Source organism: Dendrobates tinctorius, unplaced genomic scaffold, assembly GCF_039654945.1.
Source record: "Dendrobates tinctorius isolate UK_male_01 unplaced genomic scaffold, ASM3965494v1 ptg000186l, whole genome shotgun sequence".
Taxonomy (NCBI): Eukaryota; Metazoa; Chordata; class Amphibia; order Anura; family Dendrobatidae; genus Dendrobates; species Dendrobates tinctorius.
Window position 1 is genome coordinate 4,526,811 of NW_027361853.1, and position 27,987 is coordinate 4,554,797.

At 41.7% G+C, this 27,987-nt stretch overlaps 1 protein-coding gene across 5 annotated transcripts in view; it reads left to right on the forward strand.

The window, feature by feature from the left end:
* The window catches only part of LOC141055551 (alpha-actinin-1), a 150,435-nt gene that overhangs the window by 69,746 nt on the left and 52,702 nt on the right, over positions 1-27,987 (forward strand). For all 5 annotated transcript variants that reach the window (XM_073552172.1, XM_073552174.1, XM_073552176.1 and 2 more), the window contains 4 exons: positions 16,542-16,634; positions 17,690-17,920; positions 18,537-18,684; positions 23,803-23,953. In XM_073552172.1, the coding sequence (XP_073408273.1) occupies positions 16,542-16,634; positions 17,690-17,920; positions 18,537-18,684; positions 23,803-23,953 (623 nt within the window). The remainder of the gene's footprint in view (positions 1-16,541; positions 16,635-17,689; positions 17,921-18,536; positions 18,685-23,802; positions 23,954-27,987) is intronic.

Below are 27,987 nucleotides of genomic sequence, written 5' to 3' on the forward strand. Positions count from 1 at the left end.
TGTAATCTGAGAGCAGCATAATGTTAAGGAAGAGACCCTGATTCCAGCTATGAGCTGCTTGGTGGAGTTTTGCTATAATTCTTGTCTTCTGGTTGTAGATATAGCTGTGTTTAGAATGTAGATCTGTGTATAGCCCCGCCCCCACCACTGATTGGCAGTTTCATGTGTGCATTGTGAGCAATCTGTCAATCAGTGGTGGAGGCAGGCTTACACAGATTAGCCTGACTTGTCTGCATGTGAGACCTAGGGCCCCGTCACACATAGCGACTCACCAGTGATCCCGACAACGATATCAACTTGTCAGGATCGCTGGTGAGTCGCTACATGATCGCTGGTGAGCTGTCAAACAGGCAGCTTCACCAGCGATCAGCACCAGTGACGCCGAGTGCCCGGCGTCGCTGTGTGCGTTAGATACCAGCGCGCTGATGCAGGGAGCTGGTAACTAAGGTACACAGAGGGTTTCTAAGCACAGCGTGCTGCTTAGAAACCCTGTGCTTACCTTAGTTACCAGCTGATCGCTCGTCTCCCGCCTGTCACACGCAGCGATGCATGCTGGCCAGCGGGAGATCAGCGATCAAATAAATGTCCAGGGCTTTCCGACAACGATCAGCAATACCAGCAGGGGGGACGGTCGCTGATAGCTGTCACACACAGCGGTCTCGCTTGTGAGATCGCTGTTGCGTCACAAAACTTGTGACTCAGCAGCGATCTTGCTAGCAAGATCACTGTGTGTGACGGTGCCCTTAGTCCTATAGTGATAATCTCCTGCTGATAAAACACTGATTGTATTGAAACTACAGTACATAGCCCACTAAGTGACACATACTTGGAATCCGGCTCATTTGCCTTATATTATGCTGCTGTCAGGTTAAATGGCAAAATACTGCTGACAGTTTTTTTTCTTTTTTTAAATAGAATACTTACCCTGTAATTTTTTTTCCAATTCCCTAATTGCATATATATGAGAACCAGTTGAAAATAAAAACTGTGTTTTCATTTCTGGGCACTAGGTGGCGATACTGATAGATTTCTGTGTAACATACAGTAATTTGTACTTCTATTAGGGCAGGGATCTGAGGAAGAAGTGTTAAATGAGTAACTGACAGCTAGTGAGAAATGATGCCATGAATCCGGCCTAAAAGTCTGCGTCAGATTCGATAATAAAATCCCCATTTGCTGAATGCAGATTTTGTTATTGGATTTGTTGCAGAATTTAGCCACAAATATCACACGTTACATTGCAATGAAAGAAAATAGCAGAGATGGAAATCTGCAGCATTTCTGCAACAGACGGGGAAGGGTACGGATTTGAAAACCTGCAGCATATCAAGATTTGGCTACTGATTTTTTATTTGTTTATGGTTTAAGTGACAGGGATCATGTGTTTCTTGACAACTGCAAATTGTTTTCACACACGTTGGGGATTATATACAGTGGATACGGAAAGTATTCAGACTTTTACATTTTTCACTCTTTGTTTCATTGCAGCCATTTGGTAAATGCAAAAAAGTTAATTTTTTTTCTCATTAATGTACACTCTGCACTCCATCTTGCCTGAAGAAAAAACAGAAATGTAGAAATTTTTGCAAATTTATTAAAGAGGAAAAACAAATATCACAAGGTCATAAGTATTGAGACCCTTTGCTCAGACACTCATATTTAAGTCCAGCTGTGTTTAATTAAACTGATAGGACTTGATTTGTAAAGACACACACCTGTCTATAAAAGACCTCACAGCTCACAGTGCATGTCAGACCAAATGAGAATCATGAGGTCAAAGGAACTGGCGAAGGAGCTCAGAGACAGAATTGTGGCAAGGCACAGATCTGGCCAAGGTTACAAAAGAATTTCTGCAGTACTAAAGGTTCCTAAGAGCACAGTGGCCTCCATAATCCTTAAATGGAAGAAGTTTGGGACCACCAGAAGTCTTCTTAGACCTGGCCGTCCAGCCAAACTGAGCAATCGTGGGAGAAGAGCCTTGGTGGGAGAGGTAAAGAAGAACCCCAAGATCACTGTGGCTGAGCTCCACAGATGCAGTAGGGAGATGGGGGAAAGTTCCACAAAGTCAACTATCACTGCAGCCCTCCACCAGTCGGGCTTTTATGGCAGAGTGGCCCAACGGAAGCCTCTCCTCAGTGCAGACATATGAAAGCCTGCATAGAGTTGACCAAAAAACATATGAAGGACTCCCAGGCTATGAGAAATAAGATTCACTGGTCTGATGAGACGAAGATAGAACTTTAGGGTGATAATTCTAAGCGGTATGTGTGGAGAAAACGAGACACTGCTCATCCCCTACCCAATACAATCCCAACAGTGAAACATGGTGGTGGCCTCATCATGCTATGGGGGGTGTTTTTCAGCTGCAGGGACAGGACGACTGGTTGCAACTGAAGAAAACATGAATGCGGCCAAGTACAGAGATATCTTGGATGAAAACCTCTTCCAGAGTGCTCTGGACCTCAGACTTAGCCGAAGGTTCACATTCCAACAAGACAATGACCCTAAGCACACAGCTAAAATAACAAAGGAGTGGCTTCAGAACAATTCTGTGACCATTCTTGACTGGCCCAGCCAGAGCACTGACCTAGACCCAATTGAGCATCTCTGGAGACACCTGAAAATGGATGTTCACCATCCAACCTGACAGAACTGGAGAGGATCTGCAAGGAAGAATGGCAGAGGATCTCCAAATCCAGGTGTGAAAAACTTGTAGCATCATTCCCAAGAAGACTCATGGCTGTACTAGCTCAAAAGGGTGCTTCTCCTCAGTACTGAGCAAAGGGTCTGAATACTTATGACTGTGATATTTCAGTTTTTCTTTTTATAATAAATTTGCAAAAATTTCTACATCTATTTTTTTTTTACAGTCAAGATATGGTGCAAGAGTATACATTGAGGGAAAAAAAGGAACTTTTTTGAATTTACCAAATGGCTGCAATGAAACAGCGTGAAAGGGGTCTGAATACTATCCGTACTCGCTGTGCATACAACTCTCATTTAATTACAAGACACAGAATCACGTAAACGTAGTCACCGCAAATATACTGGAAGCCATATGTCAAGAGCAAAAGAGAACTAGAAATATAACGTATCTATACATATATGTATATACATACACATTATATATAATTTTGTTTGTTTTCTCTATATCGTATGTATTTTTTATATTTACTTTATTTTCTAATACAGTAACCACAGGTTAAGTTTCATCTTCTGACCTATGATAAAACAGTAGTTGGTGGATACTGATTGTTATTGGCAACTTTTTTTTTTGATACACGAGGCTCCGTGTATTTTTGCTACCCTTTCTGACAGCAGCACAAAGTCGGAAAAGACCCTGATTCCTTTGATGTGTCACTTACTGTAGCTGTTTGCTGTCATTTTGATAAAATCCCTGTTTTCTCTGCTGCAGATCTTGCAGTTCTCTAATGCTGAGCCCTGTATAACCTCGCCCCCCGACTGATTGGCAGCTTTCTTATTGCACCAATCAGTGGTGAGGGCGTAATTGGACTATATGGCTGCAGGTTTACTAGTCATCTAATAAAAATCTACTGCTGATAAAATATTTTATCAAAACTACAGCAAGCATCCTAGTAAGTGACACATCGCTAGAATCCGGATCTCTGTCTCTATATTACGCTACTCTCAGATTAGGTGGAGACACATTCCCTTTAATTGTTTTAAAAACTCTGAAATACAGCGCCCCTGGTATGGCCTCAATAGACAGGGTCCACCAGCTGCTTATATCCCTTGTATATGCAAAGCCTCATCCTGCGATCTCCTTCCTTCCTTCATTTTATTCTGAAGGAAAGTTTCACCGTTTTTTTTTTTTTTTTTACCATATTCCACTGTTTACAGCTACGGGAAATGATTATTATCTTTTCTGGTGCATTACGTTACTTATCTTGTTTGCCATTATAGGATTATTCCAATCTTAAAATTGCAACTAGCTGGTTACTACAATTCCTCTCCGTTCTCCAGTCATTACAGGGTTTTTTTTTCCAAATTATTTATTCACTCTATTCATGCTTCCCAAACCACAAGCAGCTTGTCCCTGGCTGGCTCTTCAAATTGTTTTTCTAAGAACCGCTCCAGTATTTCACAGGAAGCATAGTTTGCATATCCGGCTGGGGACTATAGGGAGAGAACTGACTAGTCCGGCACACAGCCCCCGGCCATCTTCTCCCCATCCAGATCCGGTTGATTGACAGGTCTCTTCCGTACACTTGCTTAAGGACTGACCTGTCAATCAACTGAAGGGGGTCAGCCAAGGGCCCCACCAGGCTAGTCGTGTCTCTTCTCTCTCGATATAGTGCTTAGTCGGCTATCTGGCATACAGTGGACATGCACATCAGATGAAAGGGTGCCAAATTACAAACATGAAGACCTCGCTTCATCATCTGCAAGTTTTTTTTGTCCCTTTCCTTTTTTGTCTTGTGGTATTAGTTGACCTTTAGTGGAGCCAAATTCATCAGAATGGCACACTACATTCATGAATTTGGCGCCAAGTACGAAAACAAAAAATATTTACTTTTTTTTTTTCCTTTCTTGAACTACTGTAGGGAGTTTTGGTGGCAAAAGTTGCACTTTGGCACCAAAACACTATATCATTGCACCAAAAATGTAATGCATTCAAAGAGAATTCGTGTGGCGGAGTGAAGTTGTGCTAAATTTTACGAAGTTTTCAAAAGTTACAATTGATGAGTCTGGCGAAAACATAAACTCTACCAACAAAGCAGAAAACAAAAATGAACAGGTGAAACTATATAAAATTGCCTTAAAAAAGGTGCAAATAGAATAATGAATTGGGTGCAAACAAACAAAAAAAAAAGGCGCAAGACTAGAGGGTAAACAGGCGCAAAGGCAATGATGAATCTGCGCCAAAATATATATGTATGGGAGTGTCCTTGCTTTCTCCCAATGGCAGAAGTGTCTAGCATGATTACTCACAAATATCCACCTGTAATTATCAATGGCACTTCCCATACTAGATAATACAACCATCAACTCAGACTGAGTAAATATAAAGGCTGAGCGCTGAAGAGATCCATAAAAACAATATTTATTGAAACAAAGATATATAAAAACCTTAAAAAAGCGAAATGTCAATGTTCAAGTACCATGATCCCCCTTCCCTAACAAAAACACATTATAAACAAGGGGCTATCATTAATACATACATAGACCAGGGTACCTAACACGAGAGGACAATTTGATATAAGAATGATGGAAATAAGTCACCAACAGAGAGGGATATATAATAAATTATAATTTAGACAGGTGGCTATGAACAGATAAATAAAGTGGTAAAGTTCTACCATATCTTGACCCATAAAACATGTTGGGTTCTATCATTGCAATAAGGTACCTATATATGCTGGATGAGATGATGCCCCAGGATTAGGAAGGTTTGCCACTGGTGTCCATCACCCCGACGCGCGTTTCGCCGCCAGTTAATTTTTTGGGGGTGTGAATATGAACACCAGAAGGGATGTTTTATGGGTCTAGAATTGATGGAACTCTTATCACTTTATCTGTTAATAGCCACCTGTCACCGATTACCAAACAAGACCTATACATAAATTTTACGGCCATGTTGGATAAATTTATTATATATCCCTCTCTGTTATTGACTTGTTTTCTCATAATTCTTAGATCAAAATTTTCCTCTTGTATTAGGTTCCCTGGTCTATGTATGTATTACTCATACCCCTTGTTTATAATGTGTTTTTGTTAGGGAAGGGGGTCACTGTACTTGAAATTTCTTTAAATCCCTGTTTAATATATCTGCACCTCACCTACCATTTGAATTGTATATATTAAGTCCTTTTTTTCAATCTACTCTAGCGTCGCCTCATGGACATTTTGCTTCTTTAAGGTTTTTATAAATCTTTGTTTCAATGTATCTTTTTATGGACCTCTTCAGCACTCAGCCTTCATGTTTATTTAGTCTGAGAAGCGTCTGACAGCAGGAGCTTTTTCCGTTTAACCATTCCGAACACGCAGACCCCTGGCCGAGCCCAGCGGGTATGGGGAGGGGTTGGCGGTAACAGTAGCTTTTGGCCATATGATAGCGGTCAGGTACTTAAAATGTATGGCTAGTCTGAAGGCCCCGTCTCACATAGTGAGATCACTGAAACGTCACAGATTTTGTGACGCAACAGCGACCTCGCCAGCAATCTCGCTACGTGTGACACATAGCAGCGACCGGGCCCCCGCTGCGATCTCACTGATCGTGCTCGAATGTCCTGGGCCATTTTTTGATCGCTGGTGTCCCGCTGGCCAGCATGCATTTTTGTGTTTGACGCCGACGAGCGACCTCGTTGGCGACTCCGAACTCAGGGACGCAGGCGGGAGTCGTCAGAATAGCTGCTGTGTGACAAGGTCCCAACGACCGCCGAGGTCATTATACGGATCGCCGGATTGTTGCTGCGTCGTTGAGTAGATCTGTTTGACAGCTTACTAGCGACCATGTAGTGATGTACCAGCGATCCTTACCAGGTCGTATCGTTGTCGGGATCGCTGGTGAGTCGCGTAGTGTAACTGTACTCTTAGATTAGTTGCACTTGTACCGCTAATTGTATGTGTATGATTCAGACAATTAGATTGGCACCAGACCTCGCCAGTTTCTGCTGCATCTGCCCAGTCTGCAGACAGATATCGCCCATTTATCGCCAGAGTATGGGACAGTTTTTGCAATATAGAAGTCCTATGTGTTTATGCAGTTCATGCATTTATTTTCTGTCTTGTTGTTTTATGACCTGGTATCAGCATATTTTATTGGTTCTATGTCCACCGTCCTTTAAAAAGCAGCAGTCCCTATTTTTAATAAACAAATGGATCTCATTTCCCACTTCATAAGGGTGGTCCTTTTCACCCCCGTTGTGCCTTATGACTACCGTTCTCTCGATCGGTGCATGCTGTGAATGCTTTTCCCATTATTAACCCTGCTGTCCCCATTCCATGTGACTGCTCTTACACTTTGCTCTTTTGCTTCTCTGTTTCCTTTCCAACCTCTTCTTTTCCTTTCCCGTACAGATATTATAGGGACGCTAAGGCCGGATATGAAGGCTTTAATGACCTATGTGTCATGTTATTACCACGCCTTCTCAGGTGCCCAGAAGGTGAGATATAATACGCAATAAATCTGCACAAATTTGCATCCTCAATAAAAAGGACCTTATGTCTTTTGTCGTTGAGCGAATGCAAAAAGTGCTTTACGCATCTCTACATATGCCCTACTTTATTGTTCACGTGCCATTTAAGTGTTAATATCCGCCACCCACTTGTGCGTTCATGTTTCGTCTCGTTGAATAACCACCCACTGTCACCATCCATCTATATCAGAAGTGCCGTGTGAAGATCTCCAATTAGCTACTATTCCCAGTATTTCGGATTGTTTTTTATTTTTAAATACCAACTTTGTAAGTTTTTTGGGCTTAGCATAAGTGTTATTTATTCATGGATCCTATGTGTATAGCTTCAGCTTCATTATAATTTGACATTTCAAGACCGACTCAGACTACGTGCTAGCTCATTTTGAACATTGCTCATCAAGAAGTATCCAGGCATGGAAACACAGCTCATTAAAAGAAAATATCCCATCAACATTTAGGCTACGTGCACACGTAGTTTGAAGTGCTGCGGATTTAGAAAAATCCGCAGGTAAATCCGCAGGTCAAAAGACCTGCGGATTGCGGTTTAGCCCTGCGGTTTCACACCTCTACAATGGAGAAGGTATGAAACCGCAGTGGATTCTGCACAAAGAATTGACATGCTGCGGATTGTAACCCGCAGCAAATCTGCGCAGAAAAATCCGCAGCATGTGTACAGCGTTTTTGGTTTTACCATTGCAAAGAATGGTTCTGTACAATGCAGCAGAAACTGCTGCGGACCCTCATGGCCAGAAACGCTGCGGATCCGCAGCAGAATCCCCAACGTGTGCACATAGCCTTTTCCAATTAATATATTGCAATCATCATATGACATAGCACTGTGTACTTACAATTGCTCACTTTGTCTTTCTACCCAGTTACTTATTCTCTTTTCTCTGCTCTATGTAGAAACAGGGAGGATCTTGTCCCTGCATGACTCATTCTCCCTTTCAACTCCTGACCCAGTTGCTCCGATATTTCCCCTGCCATGGACTAGAAAGTGATTCATGACTTGTGCAGGGAAAATTGACCTCCTATTTCTACATAGAGCTTAGAAGGATTCAGCTAGTCAGTTTTTAATCACATGATCTCATAGATCTAAGGTAAAAGAGAAGACTTAGCTGGTAGAAAGGCAAAATAGGCAATTGTAAGTGCACAGTGCTATATAATATGACTGCAATATATTAAGAGGATAAAAACTCTTCTTCTTCTTTAAAGAGTTTTTGCTCTGATTTTACTCCTGCTGCTCCCAGATTTATTTTTATTTATTTTTATAATTCTGACGTACAGTTCTAGAAACGTGGGCTTTTTAATTTAATGTAATTTTTTTTCACGTGGGCGTGGCTCACTGGTTAATATTGCAGAGCAGCCTAAAGACACCCCCCCATGAGCAACGCCCCCTTGGAAAAGACCATACTGACGGGTCCTCTTTAACAGTGAGATGTCATCAACATAAAACATAAAAAGTCCAAATTACATTTGTTTGTTTTTTTTGTTCAAACGTGTCATAAGAGTCATATGTAAGGCATTTTCTGATCAAAAACTTTGCTATGTCAGTAAGTTTACAGAAGACCTTTCACCAAACTTTTCAAGTTGAACTGGACCCACAATGTATTGTTGGCTACGGAGACACGGGTCGCCACCGAGGCCGTATCACATAGCGGCTCTTCATACTAACGCTTCTCTTTTCACCCTGCTGCAGATCATTTCATATTCCTGCTGCTTCCAGCCCGCTCAGCACTTCCCTATCTGTACATCACTGTCGCTACAGGCCCTTGTACACGGAAGAAAACATAGGATCGCATGGTCTCTGATTACACTGGTCAACAGCATTTTTGGTGCCAAAGATATTTCATCGAATTTAGGGTATTTTTGGGGTGCTGATTCTGAATATGTCATCAGTTTTGCCAGATTGGCTCAAGTTTTTGAGATTTTTGGTATCTTATTTATAGCACTTGTTGGTAAATGCGACGCATCATCTCATTAATTTCTTTGGATTAGTACTTGAACTGAGCAGTTCTCAATATAGTTTTGTGTTAATTAGTGTTCTAAAAGTTTGTTCATAGCTTGATTTTTGCACTAACTTTATGTTGTTGTCTGTTTTCCAGTGAAAAGCATGAACTCATCAAGAAGAAGTTGTCTTAACGATCCAGACTCATTCTGTTACATTTGTGGTGAATACACACTGCCAAAACATAGAAGAAACATAACAGACTTCGTAAAAAAAGTGTATTTTGCCTATTTTGGGGTTATGCTTGGGGACCAAGACAAGTTTTGGGCACCACACATAGTGTGCAAAGCATGTATCGAATTATTACGAAAATGGAGCAAAGGACAAAGAAAAAGCTTCAAATTTGGTGTTCCAATGGTGTGGAGAGAGCCAAAAAATCATCATGATGACTGTTATTTATGGTAAACACAGGTACAGGCACATCTTCACAATGAGGGACAGGCCTTCTTGCAGATTCCATGTTACTCCCATTTTCGTTTCTTATGCTTATTGAATCCTTGCACTTGCACTGCACAGAAATAACAGTCATCATGATGATTTTTTGGCTCTCTCCACACCATTGGAACACCAAATTTGAAGCTTTTTCTTTGTCCTTTGCTCCATTTTCGTAATAATTCGATACATGCTTTGCACACTATGTGTGGTGCCCAAAACTTGTCTTGGTCCCCAAGCATAACCCCAAAATAGGCAAAATACACTTTTTTTACGAAGTGTGTTATGTTTCTTCTATGTTTTGGCAGTGTATATTCACCACAAATGTAACAGAATGAGTCTGGATCGTTAAGACAACTTCTTCATGATGAGTTCATGCTTTTCACTGGAAAACAGACAACAACATAAAGTTAGTGCAAAAATCAAGCTATGAACAAACTTTGAGAACACTAATTAACACAAAACTATATTGAGAACTGCTCAGTTCAAGTACTAATCCAAAGAAATTAATGAGATGATGCGTCGCATTTACCAACAAGTGCTATAAATAAGATACCAAAAATCTCAAAAACTTGAGCCAATCTGGCAAAACTGATGACATATTCAGAATCAGCACCCCAAAAATACCCCAAATTCATTAAAATATTTTGGACACCAGAAAAAAAATTTTTTTTCGTTGACCTGTGTTATTGACCATACAAACATGCCGAGCAAACAGCCAAAGATCAAGCAAACTTTTGTGTGCCTAAAAATTATCGATTGTCGGCAGCACATCCACTTGTGTAAGCCAGAAGGTGCTGCCGACAAAGGTGAATGTGTATAGGAGCTATCAGTCATTGAATGCTCCTGTGTAAATGAGCACGGTCTTTCTCAAAGCTTATTTGAAATGTGGATTTTGCAGCAGCATCCGCTCCAAAATCCACATAGATTTATGTGAACACACCCTAAATCTGCATTTCAGCAAGCAAATTTTGTGTCTGAAGGAGCAGCGATCAATGGCACTCGTCTGAAGGCCCTTTTATATGAGCCAATGCAAACGGTAACAGTCATTAATACAAGCTTTCAGACACTATACAGTTAGTGTGCTGTCGACAGTTCACGTCCTGTTTACACTGGGGGATGTGCTGCCGAAAATGTTTATTTTTAGACCTTCATTAAATGGTGTCCGGGAGGTTTACATTGATGGCCTATCCTTAGGATAGGTCATTAATATCAAATCTTCGGGGGTGCGGCACCCCCAACCAGCTGATGTGTAGTACCCGCTATACAGTTCATAAACTGTGCAGCTCCATAAGTGAGCTCTTCTGACTGGCACCCGTAACAGCTGATGCTGGGTGTCACACCACTACTGATCACATACCGATGACCCATCCTAAGGATCAGCCATCAATATAAATGTCCTGGACACCCCCTTTGATGAATATACGAACGAGCGAATGATGAGGGTATTACGAATGCATAGAAGGCCAATTAATGGCCCATATAAAATGCAGCCATATGCACTGACCATAAACCTGTATCCAAGTCCCTTCCTGCAGCCACGGCCCCTGTAAACACTTTTTGGGGATGTTGGATATTACTGTCTTTCATAAGGACTCTCCATACTCCCTGTAATTTCTGAGGCCCCCAGTCCTGCCCCTAATACCGACCTTGCTGATTACATTGGTAACCGTGATCTGTCTTGTTATAATGTATTTGCACTCCTTATCTGCTTGCATTATATGCAGTTACAATGTGAATAATTGTGTATTTTAGGTGATAGTTGCTGAGTGATAATCACACTTTGTAGAATTGCGGCACTTTGTTTTCAGTCACACACTAGTGCACAGAGACATAGTATAGCTTCACATTGGGGGCCACTATGCTCCTACCCCTGTAAAAGTGGATGTCTCCCCATCATATATTGCTCCGCCATGTTTGCAGGACGGGATTGCTTTTCTTCTTTTAAAGCCTTATTACTTGGAGGAGGTTTTTTGACTCATGGACTAAAGTGTTGCATAGATTACTGTGGTCCCCAGCACCTAAGAAGTGCGCAACAGCTGAAGTGCGCGCTGGCTTCTACATACAGTGGGTTCGGAAAGTATTCAGACCCCTTTAAATTTTTCATTCTTTGTTTCATTGCAACCATTTGGTAAATTTAAACAAGTTCATTTTTTTTCTTATTAATGTACACTCTGCACCCCATCTTGACTGAAAAAAACAGAAATGTAGAAATTTTTGCAAATTCATTAAAAAAAAACTGAAATATCACATGGTTATAAATATTCAGACCCTTTGCTCAGTATGGAGTAGAAGCGCCCTTTTGAGCTAGTACAGCCATGAGCCGCCTTGGGAATGATGTAACAAGTTTTTCACACCTGGATTAGGGGATCCTCTGCCATTCTTCCTTGCAGATCCTCTCCAGTTCCTTCAGGTTGGATGGTGAACCTTGGTGGACAGCCATTTTCAGGTCTCTCCAGAGATGCTCAATTGGGTTTACATCAGGGCTCTGGCCGGGCCAGTCAAGAATGGTCACAGAGTTGTTCTGAAGCCACTCCTTTGTTATTTTAGCTGTGTGCTTAGGACCATTGTCTTGTTGGAAGGTGAACCTTCGGCCAAGTCTGAGGTCCAGAGCACTCTGGAAGAGGTTTTCATCCAGGATATCTCTGTACTTGATCGCATTTATGTTTTCTTCAGTTACAACCCATCGTCCTGTCCCTGCAGCTGAAAAACACCCCCATAGCATGATGCTGCTACCACCATGTTTCACTGTTGGGATTGTATTGGGCAGGTGATGAGCATTGCCTGGTTTTCTCCACACATACTGCTTAGGATTATCACCAAAAAGGTCTATCTTCGTGTCATCTGACCAGAGAATTTTATTTCTGATAGTCTTGGAGTCTTTCATGTGTGTTTTTTTTTTTTTTTTTTTTTTTTTTTTTTTAGCAAAGTCTATGCGGGCTTTCATATGTCTTGCACTGAGGAGAGTCTTCCGTCGGGCTACTCTGCCATAAAGGCCTGACTGGTGGAGGGCTGCAGTGATAGTTGACTTTGTGGAAATTTCTCCCATCTCCCACTGGATCTGTGGATCTCAGCCATAGTGATCCTTGGGTTCTTCTTTACCGCTCTCACCAAGGCTCTTCTCCCACGACTGCTCAGTTTGGCTGGACGGCCAGGTCTAGGAAGACTTCTGGTGGTCCCAAACTTCTTCCATTTAAGGATTATGGTGGCCACTGTGCTCTTAGAAACCTTGAGTACAGCAGAAATTCTTTTGTAACCTTGGCCAGATGTGTGCCTTGCCACAATTCTGTCTCTGAGCTCCTTAGCCAGTTCCTTTGACCTCATGATTCTCATTTCGTCTGAGATGCACTGTGAGCTGTGAGGTCTTATATAGACAGGTGTGTGCCTTTACAAATCAAGTCCTATCAGTTTAAACACAGCTGGACTCCAATGAAGGAGTAGAACCATCTCAAGGAGGATCACAAGGAAATGCACAGCATGTGACTTAAATATGAGTGTCTGAGCAAAGGGTCTGAATACTTATGATCATGTGATATTTCAGTTTTTCTTTTTTAATAAATTTGCAAAAATTTCTACATTTATGTTTTTTTCAGTCAAGATGGGGTGCAGAGTGTACATTAATGAGAAAAAAATGAACTTTTTTGAATTTACCAAATGGCTGCAATGAAACAGAGTGAAAAATTTAAAGGGGTCTGAATGCTTCCTGTACCCACTGTATAGGGGCTGCACAACACTTCACCTCTGCTAATGAGTGACAGCTGTAGTGGGCTGCTGCTTGGCAGTGGGAGCTACTGTCCGTTAAGAGGAATATTTGCAATATATATATATACTTCTATTTACTATCTAATGACTGGGATTTCAAGTGTAATAGTATCCAAAAACGGTAAAATGCAACTGAGCAGTTTATAATCCCGTAATTCCAGCTGTTGTGTGCAGTACCGTGCTGCTTGTAATGCTTAAAGGGATTTTCCAGTTTTGGACAACCCTTGGAGGCAATTTGTTTATAAACAAAAAGAAAGTGAGCTTTTCTCACCCCCACTGGGTCCAGCACTGAGTCTCCACCGCTGCTTCCAGTATCTGTTATTGTCTGCAGTGCTGAGGTTACATTGACAACACTGCTGACAGTGCTGTCAGCTTGGACCACTTAGCTCACTGACTGGCTGCAGCCAATGTGTCATCAGTGCTGCAGATGGTTACAGACACTGTTAGCAGCAGCATAGACTCAGCATTGGACCAAGGGAGGGTAAGGAAAGATCATCTTCTGTGTTTTTTTAAGAACTTCAGTAAGGGGACAAGCCATGTAAAACTTGTTTAATACTACAAGAGTGGAAGTAAGGGTGAGTTTTTTTTAAGGCATTGTCTGCTACCCAGACAACCTCTTCTAAATTCCTATGTTCCTTCCCACAGTAAAATAATAACACCTACACTCTGCTCTTGTGCTGGCACTGGCTCTCCCAGGGATTGCATGACATAGCAGTGTCACGCGATCCCTGCGGCCAATAAACCCCGGCTTCACTCTCGAGTGAACTCATTTCTCCCTATGACTTTATTTGTAAATATTCTCAGTCCTGTCCAGTAATACAGATTTTGAAAAAGTAAAACAATGAAGATTCTATATTAATACAAGGTCTTTTTTTTGAGGTGAAACCATAATTTGAAGACTCCATAGAAGTATAGCCATTGATATGTGCTCTCAGACATTGAATGTGTGAAGATGTCTGAATATTTGCTTGTTGCTTTGATATTTCCCATACATTTGCATTTCTACTTGTAAATTGATGCTCTGTCCTTATTCTTCTGCTTTGCTTTACAAATTCATGTGGGGTACACATCCCCCTTACATATAGATGAGCTCTATGCAGCCATGATCAGTGCTGTGTGACCAGTATGTCCAGTGTCGGACCGGGGTGCCAAGGGCCCACCAGTAACACTAACTTTGGGGGCCCACCTGCATACAAATATTACACTACCCTCGTTCACAAATGTATCTATGTCTCTATATAATAATAAACTGGGTAGTTTGATTAATGAATGATGACATGTTGCCTTTTTCTATACAAAATCAATTGAATTATGCCAAGTACTTCTCATACAGTGGGGTTGGGGGCCCAGATCTGCACAAGGGCCCACCGGGGGATTCCCCTGTTACCCTATGGGCCAGGCGGAGCCTGAGTATGTCTCACACAGTCCAGGTGCTTCAGCTTCTAGTTTACACTTATCTATTAAAGGTATAGAACTCCCCAAATGTCCGATGGAGAGGGATAGTGAAGATCTGGAGATAAATTGTGCCTGATCATCCTGCTTTTCTTATTGTGTCCATAGATGTATCTCTACATTCATCTTCATATATGCATTTTCTCATGCTACTTACAGGCTCTTGATCAGACCTGTCTCTTCTAAGTCTTAAAGGTATAGGTGAAGTCTGGGATTTGTGATTACTAATTTCTTGTGTTTCTTCACTAATAAAATATCTCCTAATAAATAATCATCACTAATGTGTGTGGTTTGCAGTCAGTATCCTGTGAGAATAATTATACAGTGTAAATTGATAACATTAATAACATGAGAACTTGGCTATAAAACGCATCTAGCATTGATATGGCCATTCCCCTCACTATCTACTCTTTCTCTCTGTTGCTTTTTCTCTTTCTCTCCGCCCTGTGCCTCTCTCCGCCCTGTGCCTCTCTCCGCCCTGTGCCTCTCTCCGCCCTGTGCCTCTCTCCGCCCTGTGTCTCTCTCCGCCCTGTGTCTCCCCATGTCTCGCTCTGCCCCTCTCCACCCACCCCCCCCTTTCCCGGTGTCTCACTCTGTCGCTCTTTCTCATGTGCTGATATAATTTGGCACATGCTTATGATTCTCTCTGTAAAGCTAAACATTACATGATGCCATTGCAGTCGATGGGCTGTTTATGGAATGCAGCAACATTTTGGGTTGTTTAAGCCGAAGTTGACCTTAGTTTTTACCTTAGCTATAGTTAGTTCCCGACTCTCCCATATACACATTTACTTGGTTTAAATGGAATCTGTCACCGGGTTTTTGCCATCTAATCTGAAAGCAGCATAATGCAGGGACAGAGACCCTGATTCCTGTGATGTCACTTCTTTTGCAGCTGGCTGTAGATTTGCTAAAATCACAGTTTTATCAGTAGGAGATTATAATTAGAGAACTAGTAATCCTGCTACCATGTACTCCAACCTCATCTCTACCACTGGCAGCTTTGAGTACACTGTGCATAGATAGAAAGCTGCCAATCAGTGGTGTGGGCAGGGTTATACAGAGCTCAGCATTCAGAGAGAACTGCTGGACCTGCAGCAGGTATCACGCTGACTTATCAGAATGGCGCAATCAGCCCAGTAAGTGACACATCATTGGAATCGGGGTGACCGATTCTCTTTAACCAATCGTACATGTTTATTTCAGTATTGTTTGGGAAAATAAGCCTGGACCAGAGCTAAGGATCAGGCATGTAAAAATCCAACATGCCTGACCCTTGACTTCTGCTCTCCGAAGAGATCTAGCTATTTTGCCTGTGTGTAGGGGCCTTTAGTTTCAATAATAGTACAAGCAATTTGGGACAATTTTTAGCTGCCAAGACTTTCTTGCATGTAAATCTCCATTACCCATAAGCTTTCCAAAATAACCTTGCTTTCTGTTTTTGCATTTTGTTAACCCTGTGTACTATGCCTGATTTATAATGAGAGCTTGTAGTGACGCACAGTCTGTAGGTGTAATGGTGTGCCAGTAGGTACACAGCGTAGGGGAAACTTCTGAATAGCTTGTCATTGTATTTCTTGCTCATTAGTATTGGGTAGATCACCTTTCTCACATATTTCAACTATAACTAATTTATTCTGTGGCTTCTGCGTTGCTTTTGTGTCCTATGAAGAACGGTTTGTTATTGTTCATCAATGGTGACTATTTTCTCCCTTTTTTCCGTGCAGGCGGAGACGGCAGCCAATCGTATCTGTAAGGTGCTAGCTGTCAATCAGGAGAATGAACAGCTGATGGAGGACTATGAAAGACTAGCAAGCGATGTGAGTGCTGAGGGCAAAATGGGAAAATGCGCAAATCTTATGTGCGTGTTCACATTTTCTCAAGTGCTATGTAAAATGAAGACCTGGAGCAATGACTTCTGAAACTGGTAGGGGCGGAGAGCTCCCAAAATTGTAACTATACAGTGACCAACAACATAAAAAAGTAAAAAAAAAACAAAAAAACACCTTGCCGGACAATTGTCCATTTTGCCGAGAGATCATAATATCGTGCATGTATATCTCAGTGGAGAAAGAATCGGTCAAACCTTGCAGAAAAAGTTGAGACCTGTTGAAATCCAATGTGCTTGATCCTTCTTTCCATGACATTTTCTCCGTCAAAAATGTGGAGAGGTCATCTTAGCCCAATGAATTCGGGTGGGCCCGAGGTTTGTCTGAGCTTTGGCTCATGTGTATGGTCACCTTTATACCAACAAGGATAAGAAAAACCCTCCATAGAGAGAGTTTCTGAGATCAGTAACCGGGGAACAGATGGCATATTTCATTGTATCAGAAGGATGCACGTCTCAGATGCTCCTTTTGAACTTGCCCGTATCTGGAAAGTTAATCTCCTTTTACACTGCATGATTATCATGAACGAGTGTCACTCATTCAACAGGCGACATGATCTTGAAAAAGATAATCGTTCTCGGCAGCACATTCTCCTGTGTAAACAGGACCTGTGCTGCCGAGAACAATATCGGGCTGTCTGCCCTGAAGGATCTATTGCTGATCTGAAGCCCGGTTGCACAGCCTAATATATGACTGCCTACGGTAAGTCTCCGCTCTTTTGAGAATGATAGTATACATTATTATTATTTTTAGTTGTTTTTTTTTTCTGGGGAAGTTAAATGCAGAAATATAATTGTGTAATACAGTACAAAACATGGGTGGTACAGTGTCCTAAGTAAAAGGGAAAAATATTAATACAGCAGAAGCTATTTGTGGCAACGAGATCATTATCTGTGTTCATATATTCGCTTGTTCCCCAAATTTATTTCTTGTGCCATCTATACGTAAACCATGTAAGATGCCTGATCACCGTCTTCTTCTGGCAGCTCTTAGAATGGATCCGAAGGACTATTCCTTGGCTGGAGAACCGCGCACCTGAAAATACCATGCAGGCCATGCAACAGAAGCTGGAGGACTTCAGAGATTATAGACGTCTTCACAAGCCTCCTAAGGTTCAAGAAAAGTGCCAGCTAGAGATCAACTTTAACACTCTTCAGACCAAGCTAAGACTTAGCAACAGGCCAGCGTTCATGCCGTCCGAGGGGAAGATGGTCTCGGTGAGTGTGACACCGTTAAAAGCCTATCTCCGTTATGCAGATATGTATAATGTCCTCCAAGCACAATGGTGAATAATGATTTACTAAAAAAAAGGAGGTTGGTTGACTACGTAGATAGGATATAAAGCCACAGACACCCAATAATGTATCCGGTTAAATGTGCCACACGATTTACACACATCCTTCTACATAAAAACAATGGCATACCTATGAGATAAATGTTTATCACTATTTGTAAAAAATCAAAATTTAATCAATGCAATTTGGAAAATGGAAAATCTGTCTCTGGCTCATATTAAATCTCAGCAATGTGAACACCGAAAATTTTTTAAAGAAATTTACAATGCCTTTTACATACCCCTGCCCTTTAATAATGACCATCTGCAAAGAAAAAATTCCAACCTCTCCAAAAACCTTTGGAACAACGCGAGAATGAAGTTATTTGTATCCTATTCTAGCCAGACATTCCTTCCTGAAATACAGTGGATGCGTCCCGATGGTCACCGTGCTACTTTTTATCTCATGGTGTGATTGCAGCTCTTCTCAGTTTAGGAAATTTTTTTTTCTTCCCCCCCCCCCTAGATACAAGATTGATAGTTTCTCAATTCCTTCCCAGGATATAAACAATGCATGGGGTGGTTTGGAGCAAGCGGAGAAGGGCTACGAGGAGTGGATGCTGAATGAGATCCGGAGGTTGGAAAGATTAGACCACTTGGCTGAAAAGTTTCGTCAGAAAGCTTCTATTCATGAATCGTGGACTGACGGTAATATGATCGCGCTGATACCATCTGTCTATCCCCAGAGATGATTTGTCACTGCTTGTTCTCAGGCTTGTTCAGTTTTTTCCACATACTGGATTAGTTTACTGTTCCGGGTCTGGAAGAGGATGAAGCAACAATACTATAGAGATGTAGAGCAATAGCTGACCTGTCCGAAGGGCGCAACTATAAAATTCAGCGCTAAGAGTCCTCAAATGTGCATTCTGGTATAGGAAGATCAAAGGTAACAGAGGATGTCCCTGTATTTGTGCCTCCATAGCTAATGCAGTACATTGCATCTGCTGTAAATGATAAGACTATCGGGTGTACAATAATACAGGCTCAAACACCTAGGTGGCTTCTAAGATTCTCTATAAGGCTATGTTCACACGTTTTGTTTTTGCTGTGTTTTTTTGTTCCTGCAGGCAAAGCTTGCTCTCTTGGCCATAAAAAAAGCAGGTTTTGATGCGTTTTTTTCTGCATTTTTCATGCTGATAGTTTAGTGCTTGTTGTTTCTGAGTTTTCTGAAAATTATCAAAAATTGATCCAAAAAGGGTATCCAACTGTTAAATCATACAGTTAGGTCCATATATATTTGGACAGAGACAACATTTTTCTAATTTTGGTTCTAGACATTACCACAATGAATTTTAAACAAAACAATTCAGATGCAATTGAAGTTCAGACTTTCAGCTTTCATTTGAGGGTATCCACATTAAAATTGGATGAAGGGTTTAGGAGTTTCAGCTCCTTAACATGTGCCACCATGTTTTTAAAGGGACCAAAAGTAATTGGACAGATTAAATAATTGTAAATAAAATGTTCATTTCTAGTACTTGGTTGAAAACCCTTTGTTGGCAATGACTACCTGAAGTCTTGAACCCATGGACATCACCAGACGCTGTCTCCTCCTTTTTGATGCTCTGCCAGGCCTTCACTGCGGTGGTTTTCAGTTGCTGTTTGTTTCTGGGCCTTTCTGTCTGAAGTTTAGTCTTTAACAAGTGAAATGCATGCTCAGTTGGGTTGAGATCAGGTGACTGACTTGGCCATTCAAGAATATTCCACTTCTTTGCTTTAATAAACTCCTGGGTTGCTTTGGCTTTGTTTTGAGTCATTGTCCATCTGTAGTATGAAACGACGACCAATCAGTTTGGCTGCGTTTGGCTGGATCTGAGCACACAGTATGGCTCTGAATACCTCATAATTCATTCGGCTGCTTCTGTCCTGTGTCACATCATCAATAAACACTAGTAACCCAGTGCCACTGGCAGCCATGCATGCCCAAGCCATCACACTGCCTCCGCCGTGTTTTACAGATGATGTGGTATGCTTTGGATCATGAGCTGTACCACGCCTTCGCCATTCTTTTCTCTTTCCATCATTCTGGTAGAGGTTGATCTTGGTTTCTTCTGTCCAAAGAATGTTCTTCCAGAACTGTGCTGGCTTTTTTAGATGTTTTTTAGCAAAGTCCAGTCTAGCCTTTTGATTCTTGATGCTTATGAGTGGCTTGCACCGTGCAGTGAATCCTCTGTACTTACTTTCATGCAGTCTTCTCTTTATGGTAGATTTGGATATTGATACGCCTACCTCCTGGAGAGTGTTGTTCACTTGGTTGGCTGTTGTGAAGGGGTTTCTCTTCACCATGGAGACTATTCTGCGATCATCCACCACTGTTGTCTTCCATGGGCGCCCAGGTCTTTTTGCATTGATGAATTCACCAGTGCTTTCTTTCTTTCTCAGGATGTACCAAACTGTAGATTTCGCCACTCCTAATGTTGTAGCAATTTCTCGGATGGGTTTTTTATGTTTTTGCAGCTTAAGGATGGCTTCTTTTACCTGCATGGAGAGCTCCTTTGACCGCATGTTTCCTTCACAGCAAAACCTTCCAAATGCAAGCACCACACCTCAAATCAACACCAGGCCTTTTATCTGCTTAATTGAGAATGACATAACGAAGGGATTGGCCACACCTGTCCATGAAATATCCTTGGAGTCAATTGTCCAATTTCTTTTGGTCCCTTTAAAAACAGGGTGGCATATGTTAAGGAGCTGAAACTCCTAAACCCTTCATCCAATTTTAATGTGGATACCCTCAAATGAAAGCTGAAAGTCTGAACTTCAATTGCATCTGAATTGTTTTGTTTAAAATTCATTGTGGTAATGTCTAGAACCAAAATTAGAAAAATGTTGTCTCTGTCCAAATATATATATGGACCTAACTGTATATATCCCTAAAAATTATCTTTATTGATTAAAAAACCATATGCAATGGTTCACACCAAAAAAAAAAAAAAAAAAGTGCACAAACAAAAACAACCGTGTTCCAAAATTACCAATTAAAAATGGGTAAGCTAGAAGTCCTTCTTACGTCAACTAGGCTGTTGCCTTCCTAGCTGTGGAGGTTGGCACCCTAGGGGGGAACATGGTGGTGCCCCCGCTCCACAATGGCTGACCCTGGGGGCCCTGTAACACCCTACAGCCACTAGGGGAACCCTCCTACCCGATGTCCTAAAGGAACCCCTATCTCTAAGAGGACCCTAGACCCCAATTAAAAACAAAAAAAGAACACAATAGGCAATTGGTGACGATTGAAATAATTTCACAACGTGGTCAAAGGATAACAATACTCCAGGGGTTTGGGCCCTTGGTTTGCCAAAATAGACTGTAGTCTCTTAACATGCAGACTAAATTTCAAAAGTTGCTGCAGAAATTAGATACTGCTTATATTGCCAACTAATAGTTTGCAAAGATGAAAAAATGGTGCTCAGAAAACTATTAGAGACAACTCAGATGTGGTCACTGTAGGAAAAACCTAATGTTGGTTAAATCAGCGTTTTCTAAGCATGCAGTGTACGTTCACATTTTTTCCAATAGCAACAAAAAGACCAACAATGCCACATTTCAAATGTGACAAAAAATGCTGCATGATATTGCCCAAAAGAAGTTATAACCCCATCATTAACCACGTATATAAAATGGAAGTGGTTTCTAAGCATCCAGACAGAGTTAAAAAAAAAACTGCTGCAATAGATACTGCTTTTTAATGCCAATTGTTAATGACACAGATGAGTACCAATGCTAAACCAACTTGAAACTACAATCAGGTCAATGAAGGACCCGAGATGCAACACATTCATGGCAGGAGGAAAAAAAAAAATGGTTTGCATACATAATGATATAATTAGCAGGTTTACTGCAGACTATGATCCAATCTATACTCTAATGTAGTGGCACAGATACCAACATATCCTGACACGGTGTGTAACCCCACAACTGATAATCAGGAAAGAGAAACAGACACATATAACAGATATGATGAGGAATGCTGCATATTGCTGCCCCAAGAATGATGGTACTCATCTGGTTAACTGCCACCAGCCATAGAGAATTATACGCCTCGACGCGTTTCACCCATTAGGGCTCATCAGGAGGCCTGATGTAACAAAGACTTGTGTCCTGATTCTGGTGTGATGTGACCAACAGGATGTCAGATCTACCTCGTTTTAAATATGGCTCCATAAAAAAAAGTCAGGAAAAAAGCAAACAAGGTAGTGTGTGCATGAGATTTCTGAAATCTTATAGCTTTTGCTGATACTGTAAAACGTAGCTTTTAGTTTGCATTTAAAAAAAAGAAAACACAGCAAAAATGCAACATGTGAACTTTGCCTAAGGCTGATTTCACACTTCCATTATATATGGACTGTTGTTGCATCGGAAGACCTGGTTCAACCTTGGAGTCTTTTGATCGCAGCTGTTTGCTTCATAGGCATATATGACGCAGTTGGTTCAGATTGGGCCAAGTCTTCCACAGTGAGAACAGTCAGTATTTCATAGATGTATGAATTCTGCCTATGGTGTCACATAACGTTCTTTCTTAAAGGGAATCTGTCACCCTTTTTTTGGACTATGAGCTGCTGGCATTGACATCAGGGGCTTATCTACAGCATTCTGTAATGGTGTAGATAAGCCCCCAATGTAACCTGAAAGATAAGAAAAAAGTTAGATTATACTCACCGGAGGGGGCGGTCCGGTGCGATGGGTGTCGTGGTTGGGTCCGGCGTCTCCCATCTTCATACGATGCCGTCCTCTTTCCTTCCTGTCGTGTCTCTGGCACAGGTACACTGCTCTGCCCTATTGAGGGCAGAGCAGAATACTGCAGTGCGCAGGCGCCAGACCTCTCCCGACACCTGCGCACTGCAGAATGCTGTAGATAAGCCCCTGATGTCAATGCCAGCAGCTCATAGTCCAAAAAAAGGGTGACAGATTCCCTTTAAGTTTAGTGGCCCCATCGGGGTTTGTGTCCGAACTCCCCTGCAAAATTGGTCACTTTTTTGCCCAGTTTGAAAAAAAAAAAAAAAAAAACTTAATGCGATTATTTTGACAGTAATTATCATCATTTTCGAGGTTACAGTGAATGTAGCTGATGTCTTCTCATCAGAATTATGGGCGGTATCAGCTATAATCAGTGATTTATTATGGTTTTCTAATGTGTTCATAAAAAATATCTTTTTTTTTTTTTTTTTTTTTTTTTTGAGTTGGCCACCCCGCTCACCCGCCTAAAGTTATTTTTATATATGTCTGGATTTTTGCTCAGCTTTTGCAACGTTTTCGCTAAAGAGTCATAAAAAAGGGCTAAAGGCAACAATAAAGAGGCTTTTTTTATATTGTGCACAAAATGCATGAAGTATGCGCGGCATTTCGAAAAGTTTGATACCAAAACAACAATGAATACTACAAGACAAAAAAAGAAAGGGGACTTTAAAAAAAAAAAGAAGCTGAAATTAAGAGCCTTGCCATTTTTGCTCCTCATCTAGTATAAGGTGGAGCTCTGCATTTCCTGCGGAGGTTGGACGGGGTTCCTCGGAAGACAGCAAAAGTTTTAAAATAGGGACGCAATTGTTTTAGGACAGGGACACAATTGGCAACCTGCGCTACTTCAGCTGTTCTGAAATGACAAATCCCTTCACACCCTGACAGCCACCGTTCTTTTACGGCATGCTGGGAGTTGTAGTTTCGCAACAAGTGACCCATGTTTTTGGAGCAGAATAGTAACTCAGGCCCCCGTGACTGTTATGCCGTGATTCCATGTTTTGGCGCTAGCATATTCCTCTGCTTTCTCAATAGGAAAGGAAACCATGCTGCAGAAGAGAGACTATGAAACTGCAAGTCTGTCAGAAATCAAGGCTTTGCTGAAGAAACATGAGGCCTTCGAAAGTGATCTGGCTGCTCATCAGGACCGAGTGGAGCAGATAGCAGCCATTGCCCAGGAACTCAAGTATGTCTGCCACATCCTGTATTGTTTTTCAGCTCTTTTTGCACGCTAGGAAGCATAAGCAGGGTAAAACGCATCATTCATCTGGTTTCACCCATGCACTATTGTGACTAATTGCTTGGAATCCAAGAAAGGCGACACTGCTCCTCATGGAGACACAGACTGGAGCTTGGGTGAACGTTATAGTGAAGCCCCCCATACACTGTAGATTTGTCGTTCAGTCGATTGTTCAGCTGTCTCGTCGATACACAGGAGAATTCGCTCTGCCATTCGCTCTGGTGTTCTTACAGAGCAGATGACACATCTCTGGCGGGGACTTATCTCTAGAGAACTAAAGGATCAGCAGTCTGTAATTGGACATGCTGGATGCTTAGCTTTGTTGGGGGAGAATCCGGAGGCCCCCATACACATTAGACTGTAAACCCAAACTTTCCATATCTGCGGGTTCGTCCGACATTAATCTAATGTGTATGAGGTCCTTAGTCTGTTCAGAGTTATTTTCCCCCTTAGCATAAACAGATATGACCCAGATTGTGCTGCAAATGCTCATCAGATAATCGATTTAGAGAGCCCCCTTGTGAATATACCCTATGGGTAAAGTGAGGGTTAGTGGCTATTGGTAGTTCACAGTAACATATTATCGATGGAACTAACAATATATTTCCACGTTTGTTTCCATAGAAGTGGACACCCGTGTATTTGGACTGTAATCTATCGTATTATTTGGACTATAGGACGAATTTTACCATAAGACACACCCTAGGTTTAGACAGCAGAAAATAGGAAAAACATTTTTTCTATTAATTGAAAATTCCCTGACTATATAAAGTGGAGGGGTCATTATCACTAATTGTAATAGGGAAGTAATAAATCTATTGTTCTTGTCTCTATGCAGTGTTAAACACGCAACACAGCTCTGCTACATGCACATATAGACACACACAGCTCTGCTACATATGCAAATATAGACACACACAGCTTTGCTACATATGCACATATAGACAAACACACAGTTCTGCTAAATATGCGCATATAGACACAGCTCTGCTACATATGCACATATAGACAAACACACAACTGTGCTGCATATGCACATATAAACACACAGCTCTGCTACATTTGCACATAGACATGCACAGTTCTGCTACATATGCACATAGACATACCCAGCTCTGCTACATATGTACACTACATGCATATATAATCACACACAGCCCTGCTACATATCCACATATAGACACACGCAGCTCTGCTACGTATGCAGGTATAGACACACATAGCTCTGCTACATATGCACGTATAGGCACACATAGCTCTGCTACATATGCACGTATAGGCACACATAGCTCTGATACATATGCACGTATAGGCACACATAGCTCTGCTACATATGCACGTATAGGCACACACACAGCCCTGCTACATATGCACGTATAGGCACACACACAGCCCTGCTACATATGCACATATAGACACACACAGCCCTGCTACATATGCACATATAGACACACGCAGCTCTGCTACGTATGCACGTATAGGCACACATAGCTCTGCTACGTATGCACGTATAGGCACACATAGCTCTGCTACATATGCACGTATAGGCACACATAGCTCTGCTACATATGCACGTATAGGCACACACACAGCCCTGCTACATATGAACATATAGACACACAAACAGCTGTGATACATATGAATATATAGGCACACAGCTCTGCCACATATGCCCAGACTGACACAAACACAGCTCTGCTACATATGCACGTATAGAAAGGAATGTCCACCGGACTCTCAAAGTCGATATATTCAAGATACTATATTGATTGGTACACAATAAAAAAGCATGAACCAGTTGAAAACAGATTCGTGACAAAATAAGGAAGACAAGGTCGCAGTATATCTGATTTACTGAAATACAACGTATGGAAGCTTGAGCTTGTTATATAGGGATAACTTAAGAGTCCATCCGTCTGGGCAATAGAAGAGAGTAATGCAGGCGCATCCCATGCCTTTGCAGTGTGTACATATAGACAGACACAGCTCTGCTACATATGCAAATATAGACACACACAGCTTTGCTACATATGCACATATAGACAAACACACAGTTCTGCTAAATATGCGCATATAGACACAGCTCTGCTACATATGCACATATAGACAAACACACAACTGTGCTGCATATGCACATATAAACACACAGCTCTGCTACATTTGCACATAGACATGCACAGTTCTGCTACATTTGCACATAGACATGCACAGTTCTGCTACATATGCACATAGACATACCCAGCTCTGCTACATATGTACACTACATGCATATATAATCACACACAGCCCTGCTACATATCCACATATAGACACACGCAGCTCTGCTACGTATGCAGGTATAGACACACATAGCTCTGCTACATATGCACGTATAGGCACACATAGCTCTGCTACATATGCACGTATAGGCACACATAGCTCTGCTACATATGCACGTATAGGCACACATAGCTCTGATACATATGCACGTATAGGCACACATAGCTCTGCTACATATGCACGTATAGGCACACACACAGCCCTGCTACATATGCACATATAGACACACGCAGCTCTGCTACGTATGCACGTATAGGCACACATAGCTCTGCTACATATGCACGTATAGGCACACATAGCTCTGCTACATATGCACGTATAGGCACACATAGCTCTGCTACATATGCACGTATAGGCACACACACAGCCCTGCTACATATGAACATATAGACACACAAACAGCTGTGATACATATGCATATATAGGCACACAGCTCTGCCACATATGCCCAGACTGACACAAACACAGCTCTGCTACATATGCACGTATAGGCACACACACAGCCCTGCTACATATGAACATATAGACACACAAACAGCTGTGATACATATGAATATATAGGCACACAGCTCTGCCACATATGCCCAGACTGACACAAACACAGCTCTGCTACATATGCACGTATAGAAAGGAATGTCCACCGGACTCTCAAAGTCGATATATTCAAGATACTATATTGATTGGTACACAATAAAAAAGCATGAACCAGTTGAAAACAGATTCGTGACAAAATAAGGAAGACAAGGTCGCAGTATATCTGATTTACTGAAATACAGCGTATGGAAGCTTGAGCTTGTTATATAGGGATAACTTAAGAGTCCATCCGTCTGGGCAATAGAAGAGAGTAATGCAGGCGCATCCCATGCCTTTGCAGTGTGTACATATAGACAGACATGGCTCTGCTACATATGCAAATATAGACACACATAGCGCTGCTACATATGCACATATAAACATACCCAGCTCACTACATATGTTGTACACTACATGCATATATAATCACACACAGCTCTACTACATGCATATATAGACACACAGCTCCTCTACATATGCATATATAGACAAGCACAACTCTGCTACATATGCACATATAGACATACCCAGCTCTGCTACATAGACATACCCAGCTCTGCTATATATGTACACTACATGCATATATAATCACTCACAGCTCTGCTACAAATGCACATATAGACACACACAGCTCTGCTACATATGCACATATAGACACACACAGCTCTGCTACATATGCACATATAGACATTGTGGGGATGTGGCTCGCTTAGGTGCAGCGGGAGACAAATATGAGACAGGTTCTTCAACAGTGCTTGCGGTTTATTCACGGCATAAACGCACAAGGCAACGTAACACCAAACAAATAGCCTTTTAGCTCAGGCAAAATAACACAAAATGTCCGTAGTTGTAGACTCAGAGCAGGAGTCTCAGTACACATGGGAGGCTTAGTCCTCCCCACACACAACTCCCTGGTTCAGGAGCAGGCCACATTATAAGGCTGTAGCCACACCCACAAACTCAGCAGCTGACTGGTCACCTGACTGTGACCTCACCACAGGTCCTTCAAACAACCACAATAATAGTATCTGGTACGCTTTACTTATGCCTTACATTATAGAGACAAGCCATTTATGAGGCACATATCT